This window comes from Miniopterus schreibersii (genome assembly GCF_964146895.1).
Source record: "Miniopterus schreibersii genome assembly, chromosome: 10".
Taxonomy (NCBI): domain Eukaryota; kingdom Metazoa; phylum Chordata; class Mammalia; order Chiroptera; family Miniopteridae; genus Miniopterus; species Miniopterus schreibersii.
Window position 1 is genome coordinate 51,493,082 of NC_138110.1, and position 13,859 is coordinate 51,506,940.

At 43.2% G+C, this 13,859-nt stretch overlaps 1 protein-coding gene across 33 annotated transcripts in view; it reads left to right on the forward strand.

Moving 5' to 3' along the window:
* The window catches only part of ZMYND8 (zinc finger MYND-type containing 8), a 109,817-nt gene that overhangs the window by 53,308 nt on the left and 42,650 nt on the right, over positions 1-13,859 (forward strand). For 25 of the 33 annotated variants that reach the window (XM_081150112.1, XM_081150118.1, XM_081150121.1 and 22 more), the window contains 3 exons: positions 2,440-2,517; positions 3,444-3,559; positions 8,452-8,933. In XM_081150112.1, coding sequence (XP_081006238.1) covers positions 2,440-2,517; positions 3,444-3,559; positions 8,452-8,933 — 676 coding nt within the window. Of the gene's footprint in view, positions 1-2,439; positions 2,518-3,443; positions 3,560-4,468; positions 4,538-6,369; positions 6,448-8,451; positions 8,934-13,859 lie in introns of all 33 variants that reach the window. The other 8 variants (XM_081150106.1, XM_081150095.1, XM_081150117.1 and 5 more) reach the window with 2 other exon arrangements.

A 13,859-nucleotide genomic window follows, 5' to 3' on the forward strand; every position in this document is an offset into this window, starting at 1 on the left:
TTGAAAGAGTTTTATAATTTACATTTTTCACTTAGTTTAAATGTTTTCCCAGGTAATTAAACACATAGGAAGAACAGAATTTTTCATGGCTGTTCTGATGGGTTCCTTAGTGTAATTGTTAGAAGTGTACCTACCAAGTCCAAGGTGGTAAACATGGCAAAGACTTTAGGTAGATAATTCCAGATCGTCTATTGGAAAAGCTGTAGCAACTTACACAGCAACCTGGAATGGAGCGTGGTTGTTTCTCTGCATTCTTTCCAATACTGGAAATTCTATTGAGAAAAAATACATGCACATAAGTTTCCCCTTAATGTGATCAGTGAGAACAGTGGCACCGCACTGTGATTTTGGTTTGCATTTCTCTGATGACAAGTGATCATGGACGGTTTGTAATACTGTTAATTGGTGATTTGGAGATTTGTGTGGGTGAGTTTTTCAGTTCTTTTCCCCTTGAGGAGTCATTTGTTTCCATGCATTTGGGAGCTGAGGCGTAGGCCTTTAAGTGGTGGGGTGCCCTGAGGTGGAATTTATTGAATCCAGATACTCTCTGTATGGCATTTTTAAGCAATTTTTTTTTTTTTTTTTTTTAAATTCTCACCCGAGCATGTTTTTCATTGATTCTAGAGAGAAAGGAAGGGAGAGGGAGAGAGTAAAACATTGGTTGGTTGCTTCTTGTATGCTCCCCGACCCAGGATCGAACCTGCAACCTACGTATGTGCTCTGACTGGGAAACGAACCCCACAGCCTTTTGGTGTATGGGACGATGCTCCAACCAACTGAGCTACCCTGCCAGGGCTCTGCTGAGTTTGCCTGTTGGCATTTTTGAATTTGCCTGTTGGCAGCATACTGTTGGTTTGTGGGCTCCAAGGCCAGGGCTGTCCTGGACCTTGTGTTATCACTTTGTTCTACCCAGTACCATAAGAATAGAAGTAGACTGGATAGAAAGAGGTAGTATGTCCTGGCATTCTTTTTTTTTTTTTAAATACATTTTTAAAATTTTATTTCAGAGAGGAAGGAAGAGGGGGAGAGAGATAGAAACATCAATGATGGGAGAGGGTTATCGGTCAGCTGCCTCTTGCACTCTCCCTGCTGGGGATTGAGCACGCAGCCCAGGCGTGTGCCCTGACTGGGAATCGAACTGAGATCTCCTGGATCATAGGTCAATGCTCAACCGCTGAGCCACGCTGGCCTGGCCCTGGCATTCATTTTTCAGTTATAATTATAAAATTACTACTTAATAATTAATTGAGTATCTGCTATATATTTGGCACCTTGTAAGATGCAGGACATAAAAATAAGTCTCATGGTGAAAAGAAGATGTAGCAACTAATAGGGCAATGGCGAAGTGCATGGGCTTTGGACCCCAACTGCCTGGGTTCAAATCCTGGCCCTGCCACTTTGCCACAGTGAGACCTTGGTTGGTCATGTTACTTGACTTCTTCTTGGGGCCTCATGCTTTTCCTCTGATATAGTGGAGTCTGAATTCAGATCCATGATGTTAGCTTCTGGGGCCCTTGGTTCTAAGACATGATGTTACTTTAGGGGAATACGCTTTCTCAAGAGGGAGAAGGAGCCCTGGTTGGTGTGGCTCAGTGGTTGGAGCATTGGCCCAGGAACCCAATGGTTGCAAGTTTGATCCCCGGCCACGGTTGGGGCATGTGCGGGATGCAGCCAATCAATGTCTCTCTCTCTCACATCGATGTCTCCCCTACTCTCTCTAGAAAATCAATGGAAAAAATGAAGTTAAAAAAAGGAAGGATAGTAAGTAATATTATTTTCAGATTGTTGTCAGTAAAATAGGGCAACATGGTGTTAACTAACCACTCTGGATAGTGTGAGTAGAGATGCACAGAAATTGAGTATTGCAAGTGGAGGCCAGAGTGGCAGGAAGGCAATGGGGTGGTCGGACAGATGGGTTGAGGCCAGATCACACCTGGCCTTGAAGGAACTGATCAGGTGTTTAGATTTCATTGTTAGTTTCTCAATGTTGGCACTACTGACATCCGAGGCTGAAGAATTTTTTGTTGTGGGGACTGTCCTGTACATCATAGATACCCTGCCAAAATTGTGATAACCAAGATGTCTGTTGTGATAACCAAAAATGTCTCCAGACATTGCCAAATATTCTTGGAGGTGTTAAACTGCCCTGGTAGAGAATCACTAGTATTTAGATCAAGATCTAATTTATGTTTGTAGAAGGTAGCTTTGGCTGCTGAGTCTATGTGGGGAGTGAACCATAGTCGAAGCTGGGAGATACGTTCCAGAGAGAGATGATGGTGGCCTGGGCTGGGTGGAACTGTTGTGGTTGGTGAGAGGTAGTTCCCCATTGTGTGACTTTGTTTAGCGAATATTATTTCCCAATATTGTCTTGCATTTCTCGAGGGCCTAGAAATGTAAGGCCCCTGGGATGCCACATTCTAACATCTTTCTGCTTTACAGATGAATGAAATCGAAGTATGTCCAGAGTGTTATTTAGCTGCTTGCCAAAAACGAGATAACTGGTTTTGTGAGCCTTGTGTAAGTTGGATTTCCTTTCCTTCATTTTCTGAACTCTGTGCCTGGTTGCCTACCCAAGACAGCTTTCTCTAGGTGGCTTATTCGACCAAACTTAGGATGACATTTTAAAATAATTTTTCTACTGATATAGTTAGGGCAGAGTAAAAGCAATGCAGGTAGGAAAAACCTCTTCAGAGAGAGTTGGGATTTACCAAAGTAATGTAGGTAATGACACAGTGTTAAATGAATGTCCATTTACAAATCTATTTTAATAGGTTTGGAAATACCTCCTTGGATTAAGTCCATGGTCTCTCCAAATGTGTTGGTGGTGGTGGGTTGGGGGAGAAAAATCACCCTTGTTTTCCCCCATGGATCTGCATTTACCAGACTGGGGTTCTGTGTAGAGAAATGCAGTTTAGGAGTGGGCTGGTGGTGGTGGGGGACTTCATTGGGGGCCAAGATCGGGCAGGTAAAGTTGAGAATGAAAACTCAGTTTGTGTTTCTCCTTGCCTTTGGAGATTAACAACTGAATCGTTAAGGGTTTGAGTAGCCCTCCATAAAGAACAAAAGTGTGGCTAATACTGTCCCTTATTACATGCTAGATGTAATGCACACTTAATCTTCCACCTTAACAGAGGCCGAGAGTATTACTGTGTGTTGCACAGAAAGGCCACCCAGGTAATAACAACACAACCTGGATTCAAATCTGGTTTTGTCAGTGCTCAGTTCTTAAGGGTTTCACCATTTAATCCCATTCCCATCTCCGCCCAGGCCTACCGGCCACATGCCTTCAAGGTACTCCACCTGGGGAGACTGTTTGAAACAGTTCTCTTTCACTTCGTGGCCTCTATCACCTCTGCTTTGCTTTATCCCCACACACCAAACTTTATGTGTGTATCTTGCTGTCAAATACATTCAGACTCTGGATTTTGTTTTTCTTTTCCTAGAGCAATCCACATCCTTTGGTCTGGGCAAAACTGAAGGGGTTCCCATTCTGGCCTGCCAAAGCTCTGAGGGATAAAGACGGGCAGGTTGATGCCCGTTTCTTTGGACAACACGACAGGTGGGAGTTAAAAACGGGCTACCAATGTGTGGCTTTCACTGAACCTTTGATAACGGTCAGTGGGTACGAGCAGGAGCGGACGGTATGGCTGTCATTTTGTTGATTGTCATGATACCCACCGGTGATCTTGTAGTTTAAAAATACTGTCCTGTGCTGTGTTAACCCTGAAAGGGATGCGTGGGCTTCAGTTTTTTCAGGTATATTAGAAGAGAATCTTGCTTTCTTGCTTTTGTTGATGAAACCAGCACCAGAATAAGGTTCCATGGCTGTTTCAAATGCTGCTGTTCTTTTTATTTTATTTTTCTGGAATAAATCAAACCGTTGTGCAAATTGGTTTTCAAAATAATGCTCTCTGGGATCAGAAGCGTTTTCCCAGATTACCAGTAAATGGATCTCCTATCATTGTGCTGAGTAGTTCCCCCTGTTCCCTTTTCTCTGAAGCTAAAATGGGAAATTATAAGGGGTTGTTGTTTTGACAGGTGTGAGCCCTCCCTCCCAGCCGTTCTGCCTTCCCTTTCCTTCGCTCACAGTGAAGTGAGTTATTCCAGCGATTAGCAGTTCCCTTTAAAGCACAGCCTCCCGCGTGCTTGAGAACAACGGGTAGACCAAGATGAGCAGCAGTTAATATCTTAGCTCTATTTTAGCAAGCTAAGTTATGATTAAATAAGGTAGAAGCCCTTTGGAAGCCCCACCAAGCAGTTTTACATAAGCGTGTGAATGTGTAGGGGAGAATATGTAAAAGACAGAATGCTAAATATTATGCACAGCCACAGAGTGTACAGACCATGCAGTTTATAATTTTATACAACACCGGAATCTGCAATACCGCTCTCTGTTAAATTTTGCCTGTCATCTTGCAAATCAAAGAAAAGAGTGAATTCCAAAGTAATCTACAAAATCATTTACTAGGAATCCAGGCCGTCCAGTGTCAGGAGGCGGAATGGAAGTTAGCCGAGATGATCGTGGGTTTGATAGGAGGTATTATCCTTTATTTGATTTTGACCGTTTTTGTTGGAACTCTTTTAAAAATTCATTTATTTGTTCATTCAGAGAAATATGTATTTGGTGCCTGCTGTGGGCCAGGCTGTGTGCTGGATGCTGGCGGTTTAGGGTTGGGTAGGCAGACACTGTGTCTGTCTGTCTAAAGGGTGGCATCCCAGTAGGGAAGACAGGTAATACACAATTAAACAGACCAATGCTCAGTGAAGATCTGGGTGGAGGGGCCAGAGAAAACAGAGACTCAGGACGGAAGGGCCAAGGCCCTTTGTGCTCAGGAAAAGCCAGGAACACAGTGTGGTTTGGACCGGATGAAAGAGGAGAGGATGATAAAGGGGAAGGGGTTCGGGGGTTGGGTAGGGCCCGGATCACGTGGGCTGTTGTCAGGAGTCTGGCTTTTATTTGAAGAGCAAAAGGAACTGGTGGCAGGTTGTACATCTTCCTGCCTCTTCATTAGAACATGCACGTATTAACCATCTTGATGATTTAGGATTATTCTTATTCTGCAGTACAGTGTAATATGGGTAGACTTAGGATACAGGTCCATATGCACCAAATGTTCCCAGACCCTTACAGTCTTGGGTTCTGCTTTTATCTGAGCCACTCTGCATGGACCTCTTTCTCCTACCGAAGCCCATTGAAGGTGACTAGGGGCATGAACTTTGCTGGCTCTGTTTCCAGAGGCTGTTTTCTCTGCAGCTAAAAAGACAGCAGCACAAGTCTGACGTCCATGAGGTTTTCTTGAGCCCCTGTGATAACCTCTGTCCCCTCAGAGGGAACGTGCTGAGCTGTTTGGCTTATTTTGGGTGAGGGATGTGCATTGGGCAAGGTGGTCCAGACACATGCAGTGGTGGAGTGACAGTGTGTTGGCCTTGTAGGACTGTGTCAGTTGGCCTTGGGCAGGGAGTCCTTGACAGCTTTGGGGGAAGCCACTCCTAAAAGGATGAGCGTTCCTCCCTTTCCTGAGATGCCCTTAAAGCAGAAAGGGGCGGGTTTGTCCACAGCTGGCTCTGATCAGACCCAGGAGCACCACGGGGAGACTACAGGGAGGCTGCAAGATGGGTAACATGCTGTCCCTTTTACAGGGAGTTTGCTTTGGGGGTTGTAGAGCCAAAACGTGACCCTGGACAGGTGTCAGTGAAATAGGTCCAGACAGCAGAGTAGGAATATCACAGACCATTAATTACATGGTCACCGTCAAGTTAATGAATACTGGAGCCTGGGAAGGCTCTTATGCAAATCAAGGCATGTTCTCAGGTGTCTCATCACGTGCCTTTTGTCCTTTAAAATACTTTGATTTTGCCTGGTTGGTGTGGCTCAGTGGTTGAGCATTGACCCATGCACCAAGAGGTCACCGGTTCAATTCCCGGTCAGGGGGCATGCAGGAGGCAGCCAATCGATGTTAATATTTCTCTTTCCCTCTCCCTTCCTCTCTCTCTAAAATCAATAAAAACATATTTAAAAATACACACACAACTTTAAATGCTATTTTAAAAAAATTATTAAAAATTTTGATTTTTTTGTGTTTTATTTCACAGACACACACAATATTATGTAAAAATACAGAAAATATTTTATTAAATTCCTGCAGAGCTGGCATTAACTGAGGGCCAACTATGCAGCAGGCACTGTTTTAAGTGCTTTTTGTAGAACCTGCTTTTATTCCCATCTCACTGGTAAGAAATCTTTGGCCCAGAGCTAGGAAGTACTTCAGCTGTGTGACTCTGTGGCCTCTCATGACATTGCCCCCCACAGGCTTTATATTGTTAAGCAAATCTAATTTTCCTTTAAATATTTCCTGGGCCTGCTTAAAGGAAAAGAAAGAGTCACTTTCCTGAAATCACTTGCCAAGCAACTTCATTGAAGGCACTTAAGAACCTGGGAAGAAACAGGTAAGGCCCTGATACCAGATAACAGTGTGGGGGAGACGCGGTCCCAGTGACCGACTGGCTGATCAGCTCCTGGTGGTACCGGGACTGGGGCATTTCGTTTGCTCCCCTTGGAACCCCTCCAGGTTGGGGCTCCTCTATTTTACTGATGACAGCGCTAAGGCTGGCTCAGGGAAGGGGAGTCACTTGTCTGCATACAGCCCTGGGGAGCTTGACTGCCCCATAGCTCTGTCCTGTCTGGTTCGGACTCTTGCCCACCCAGTTGTAATACCTGGAGTCCAGGTCGTTCCACCTGGCTGCAGATGTGGTTCCTTAGGTCTCAGCAGAAGGGCAGCAGCGAGTTGGAAAGGATGAGAAGCTGGTCACTTCCAGCTCTCTGAGAGAGCAGATACTTTCGGGTGGTCAGTTTTAGTTTGTGTCGCAATCTAGCATCACCAAGAGTTGCAAACACAGCCTGTGCCCTGAATTCTGCCCCATGCACATGCTTTATTTCCCCAGGGTTGCTTTTTCTTTTAAATACAGGAACAAGATGCCAACCATTAAAATTTGGGTAAAACATAATAGAAGAAACTCATATTTTGTTTCTCTTTGAAACCTTGGGATGCTTGGTAGTGTTGGGTTCAGATTCCTACATGGGCACTTATGATAGCACTTGGGTGGGTGGTATTTGCATTAGACTGGCTGTGAGTTTAATTCCTCCCCACAGTTCACTTTGCGTCCTACGTGATACCAGGCTTGAGTTTATGGTCTGTGAAATACAAAAGGCCTCCTTGGAAAGCTCACTCCCACCAGATTCCCAGCCGCAAACTGGGTTGAGGTTGGGGGATGAAATGTGACCCAAGTTACATCTTGGATGTTCCTGTGTCGGCTCTGCCTTCCCCAGAGTATGGGGGCTGAATGCCCATCTCCTGCCTGTTATCATTTGGGTCACTGATTCCAGGAAAGCAGCTCATTTTCTCACGAAGTCTGCAGAGCATTTGGGGGTGTGGGGTGATGAGGGTAGGAAGACGGAACCAGCCTGGGAAGTGGAGGACTCATACCTGAAAGCAAAGGGGCTGTTTTTTATTTTCTATGTGAATTTTCTCACATTCAAAACCATGCGCCTCCTTTTAGGGTTATGGTTTTCCAACATTTCCTCCTAGTTCCATGGAGAACCCCAATTTTAAAAGAGAAAGCTTTTTATTGTTTGAGTGCAAAAGAGTGGGCTCGGGGAATAATTTTCTCTTGGGAGGTGTGGTCTAGAATGCAGTGACTTTCTTATTCTCTGCCAACCCAAAGCCAAAGAGGCGTTATTATTATTTTAATAGATTAAAATGACTAAGTCTGTTGAGCCTTTTAATGTTTTCGTTAAGTTCATGTTCACATGCAGTCCTGATGACAGAACACGTTTGGTAAATGGATCATTTATTAACCATTCAAGCCAAGCCATTTTTTAAAAAAATGAAATGTGCATTTAAGAATCCTGGCAAGCATACTAGGCTAATTTGGTTTGCGTTAAGGAAAAAACAATTCTGAAAACAACCTGAATGTTCCATTGACAGATGAGTGGATAAGGGAAATGTTGTATGCGTACATAGTGGATACTATTCAGCCTTAAAAATCATGCCACAACATGGCTGAAGCTTCAGGACAATATGCTAAGTGAAATAAGCCAATCACATAAGGACAAATTCTGCATGATTCCATTTATGTGAGGAATCTATGTCAAATACACAGAATCAGAGTGGAATGGTGGTTGCCAGGGGGCAAGGGGAGGGCAGGTGGAGAATTGCTAGTTAACGGGCATAAAGTTTTGGTTACACTATAAATATGCTCTAGAGATCTGCTTGCTGTACAACTTGTGCCTGTAGCCAGCAATTCTGTGTTGTACACTTACATATCTGTTATGAGGGTAGAACTCATCTTAAATGATCTTTCTACAATGAAGTAATTTTTTAAAAAGTTAAAAAACAAGTCTTGGAAATGACCAAACTTTATTTAAACTCTCTTTCTCTTTTGCCCTCCTAGGGCCTGGGTTCCAATAAATAATTGCTACCTCATGTCTAAAGAAATTCCTTTTTCTGTGAAAAAGACTAAAAGCATCTTCAACAGTGCAATGCAAGAAATGGAGGTTTACGTGGAGAACATTCGCAGGAAGTTTGGGGTTTTTAATTACTCTCCGTTCAGGACACCCTACACGCCCAACAGCCAGTACCAAATGCTGCTCGACCCCAGCAACCCCAGCGCTGGTGCCGCCAAGATAGACAAGCAGGAGAAGGTCAAGCTCAACTTTGACATGACAGCGTCCCCCAAGATCCTGATGAGCAAGCCCATGCTGAGCGGGGGCACCGGCCGCAGGATCTCCTTGTCGGATATGCCTCGCTCCCCCATGAGTACAAACTCTTCTGTGCACACGGGCTCTGATGTGGAGCAGGACCCTGAGAAGAAGGCCATGTCGAGCCACTTCAGCGCAAGCGAGGAGTCCATGGACTTCCTGGACAAGAGCACAGGTCAGCCCTGGGCGGGAGAGGGTGGAGGGGGCCCCCGGACCCTGAGTTTCCCCAGGCGCCACACCTGGCGGGCCCAAGCTGACCATTGTCGCAGAATCAAAGGACCCTTCATGAGGTTTCAGTCTCATGGAGCAAGTTTTAAAGTTTAAATGAGTGACGCAGTTGGATTTTTGCTGTTGGGGACCAAAAAATGACAAAAGCATTTCCAACAGTCCACCTTGCAGGTCATTCCTAGAAGTGGGCAGAGATGGCTAGAAATCCTTCAGAGTTCAGCTCAGATGCCTCTTAGAGTAATCACACCAACTTCCCCTAACAGTTTTCCTGTCTCAAGAATTTTATTTTAATTGAAACATTATTTTTCTATCAAACCCATGCACTTACATGCTTAAACATCAGAGAAACATGCAAGGTAAACAATAATCCTCTTTCCCCAAGAGCTGTCTTGCTCCTTAAAAGTCATCTAGTTTGACAATTGTCTTGCATTTTTGAAACTTGCTATAGTTGAGTGGTTAAGAATGACGACACTGGACTCAAATTCTGGTTTTGCCACTCCTACTTATGTGGCTTAGTCAAGGTCCCTAACCTCTTATGCCTTAGCTTCCTCATCTGTAACATGATGATAGAAATAGGACCTGCCTCATAGATTGCTGTAAGGATTAAATGAATCAATATACACAGAGGGCTTAGAACAGCGCCAGGAATAGCAAATGCTAAAGTGTTGATGACTCTGTTATTTCTTATGGTTGCTGATCAAATGCCTGTGTGTGGATTCAGAGAGGTGATGCAGAAGAGGTACTCTGGCACAGAAAGTCATGGCGACTTGAATTCTTTCTACCCAGATGTAATCTGGTTTGCATGTTAAATACTTAAGAACTTGATTACTTCCATTTGAAAATGAGCTTACTGTCATTTTTCTTGAAACATGGCCTTCGCTGTTTGTTCGTTGTTGTTCTACCTTTGAGGAACTTGGGCACAGAGAGCTTCCACACTAAGGGGAGACTGTTGAGGGGGCTGGACCGGTGAACCCCAGGGCATGTGCCCTCTCAAGGGCTTCAGCCCATGGTGGCCATGCAGGAATGTGGACTCATGGTTTTCAGATCTTAATATTCTTCCAGAGACCTGGGAAATCTGCATTTATTACTTAAAATTTTTAATGTAAACTCCAATTATTAAATGTCAACTCAAAATATATCTTAGAATATTTTCCAGAATGAATGAAGCACCACCACAGGTTGGACCTTCTGCATTAGAATTTCTGCCAGAGCTTTAACCTCAGATAGCTTTTCAGGACCCCCCCTTAGTTTTTACATAAAAACTAAGGAGCAGGCATCAGTTCTTTAAGAGACCACAGAAGTCCCCAGAAGATAAAATGATAGGGACTTAATTGTGAACTCAATTTCGCCCATTTTGGTTGTGTTGTTTCTTGGTTCTGGTTGGTTGGTTATTTTCAGATACTGCTTGTAGCTGTTCCCAAAATGGCTGTGGGTGGAGTAGAGAGAAGTAACTTCCAGTGGCTTCTGGTTCTTGATAATAAAGCCTTGCAGTCTCTTTCCCCAGTTCTGATCATAGCCATGGAGTTGTAGAGCTTTGTTCTCAGACGACGTAACTTGTGTTGACGTAGTTTCAGAAAAAACTTCCCTTTTGCCATTTAGTTTCTGACCAGAGTCCTTAAAAGCTTCCTTTTATTCTGTGACCTGATTCCATATAAGCCCAGTTAACAGAACATGGTGCGTGACCACACAGGCTCCTCAGCCTGCTGCTTCCCATGGAGAACTCGCTTTTGAGAAAGGTTTTTAACCTGGGCAGCAATCCCGGGAAGAATCACTGTTGCCTGAACTTTCATTGCCATGATTTTTGCCGCATTCTAGTACCACCTATTTTATTACATTATTAAACATTAAACCTCCTACTTAGCTTCACCCTAAGCTGAATAAAATGTATAAACATGTGCTTAAATTGCTTGTATTTTTTTCCTAAAATACATGAAGTGAATACATAACTTGTAAAATAACACCTGTTGGTCCATGAACCCACTATCAGTTCTCCTGCACTGCATTTCAGAAAACAGTTTTATAGGAATATGAGAATACCTATAATGTGTTGAATTTATTAGCTTCTTCCCTTCGGAGGTACAGAGGTTGAAATGACATCAGGAGTCCTGACAAAATTTCTCATCATTTGAGTAGCTTTTGAGGTGCTAAGTTAGTAGACTTTAAAGTCCTCCCAAAATACAGTCCCCTTGCTGGTATGTGCTTGGGTCATTTTGCTAATCCTGAGTTGTACAGCCAATGAGTAGTACAGGAAGAGAAGGTGATATTCAAAATTGTTTTAATCTTACAAATTATCCCCTTTTTTGTAAGGAGCCAGATAGAAATATTTTAGGCTTAGTGGGTCTCTGTCACAACCATGCAACTATTCAACACTGTCATTGTTACTAAAACAGCCATAGGCAGTAGGTGGCTGTGACACTAAAATGTGAATTTCATATAATTTGTATGTTTTGTGAACTGTACTAATCCTTTTGATCCCCGCCACCCCCAACCATTTAAAAATGGTAAAATAAATACCCTTCTTAGTTTGCAGGCCATATAAGAACAGGTTGGTATGCTAGATTTGGCCCATGGGTCAGTTTGCCAACCTCTATTGTAGACTAAGAGAAACTGAGTCAGTCTCCCCATTTTACAGAAGGCAAGTTGAGGTCCCTTCAGAGAGTGTGGGGAGGTGCCCAGGTTCCCACTGCCCCATCCTGAATCTAGACCATCTGGTCTGCTTTTCTTTTCACTGCGCTTTACTGCCCTCTGCTGTTTGCAGTGATAAGAGCATTTATTGGAAGAAGAGGAATATTTATTGAAATGCTCCCACAGTCAGACAAGACGGTGATTTATCCAAAACTGTATAAAAAAGAAAGATTGCCATAGGAACAGAAAAACCATATAGTTACAGCAGTGAAAAATTTCTAACCAGCAACATAAAATTGAAATACGTTATTAAATAAAACTTTTATGAGAGTTTAGAAACCCTTCTTTGCTCGTGCGCGTGTGTATTGAGGAGCTCAGAGTCGTGTGTCTGTGACCTCAGAACTGGATTTAGCTTCCTGAGATGCATTTTACTCAGCCTGAAGCCTTGTCCTGGAATCTCATCGTCTTAATGGTCAAAATGGTTTATATTCTCAGTGATTTTTTTCTGCTTCCCCCTTTATCTAGATCACCGGGCCAGAATTGATGCCTTTGTCAATATTTGCTTGTGGGATCCCAGTTTAAGTCATTAATATGTATTAGGGTGAGAGTCCTGGGTCCTGTCTGTCACCATCCTGTGAGCTAATGGTACTTCAGTCTTTATAGCTCTGTATGGGTTACTGCTTAGGGAGAAGGGAAAACATTTTCATAAACTTGTTTTTATTGTGAAATCAATATGTATTTGTTGTAAAATAATTGTTATTTACAAAGACCAAAGTCACAGACGATACCATCTTCCACAGTCAGCCCTTAGATAATTTCCAAGACTTTTTCCATGTTAGTTTAAAAGTCTTACTATTACGTTGAAAACTCAGATACATTCAGAGGTCAGGCAGGTATGGAAGTGAGTGAGGCTGGTAGGGACTTGGGTGAACCAAAGCAGAAATTCATGACTCATTACATGTACACACATGTGCTTTTGTGTGCAACACTTCCCAAAGCAGTGCAGTACGTACAATCTGATACATGATGCTCTTAGCTGTGGCTTTTTTTTTTTTTTTTTTTAAATATGTCTTTATTGCTTTTTAGAGAGAGAGGAAGGGAGAGGGATAGAGAGATAGCAACATTGATGAGAGAGAAACATCATGGATCAGCTGCCTACTGCACACCCCCTACCTGGGGATTGAGCCTGAAACCTGGGCATGTGCCCTGACCAGGAATCGAACTATGACCTCTTGGTTCATGGATCAATGCTCAACCACTGAGCCTCACCAGCTGTGCTATGCCTTTTTTCTAAAGGGCACTGGGCCCTTTTCCTCCTCCTGGTTGTAGCCATTTGGGAATGGGGGTTCAACATTGCCTGATTTCTGGTTGTTCTAGAGAAGTCTCATGTCTTTTTAAATGCAAACTACCTTGACTTTTATATATTGGCTCAAATAAAGAAAAAAAACCCCCACACAATATGCTACGTCAAGTGCATCTGTGCACTACTTGGTTTCTGGATCAACTGTTTGCAATGTCTGGTATAGACTATTTGGAGTTTTTTGTTTTACCTTAACCTTGTGTTCTGAATACTTTTTCATGGTGGTCAGTAACCCTTCAACACAGCATTTCTGTCCCGTCAGAGACTGTCCAGTTATGTTCCACTTTGTAGCTCATCTGTGCGCATCACCAAGACTTGTGTAAGACTTGGCAATTTGAACACATAGGTTGTTTCCAAGGTTTTATAAGTAGAGGAAATTTAGCATGAATCAGTACCTCCTTCACCCCCACCCAGGGGGCCGGGGTGTGAGAGGGAGGAGGGAGATTTTTTTCTAATTCTAAGACTCATGTTTTATGTAGTCAGAATAGCACTTAGCACAGGCTAGGATTTTGTAAACGTAGATAATAAATGATGTGTTTTAGCCCACACCCGTGAATTGCACATCAAAGTATAAAATCTTATTAAATTATTGGTGACTTCAAAGGCTGTTAGTTCTTCCTTTGGGCAAGATTTATGGCTTTATAAAAGGATTGGCATCTGTTTCAAAGCTTAATTGAAACGAGCATTTCCCAATATCCTTTTGCTTTTGAAAATTCTTACAGTGATTTAAAACAGGGTTTCTCAGTCTTGGCATCGCTGACACTTTGGGCTGGATAACTCTGTGGTGTGACTGTCTTGTAACTTAACAACATCCCTGGTCCCTACCTATGAGATGCTGGTAGCACACCCTGTTCATAAGACAGTCAAAAATGTCTCCAGACATTGTCA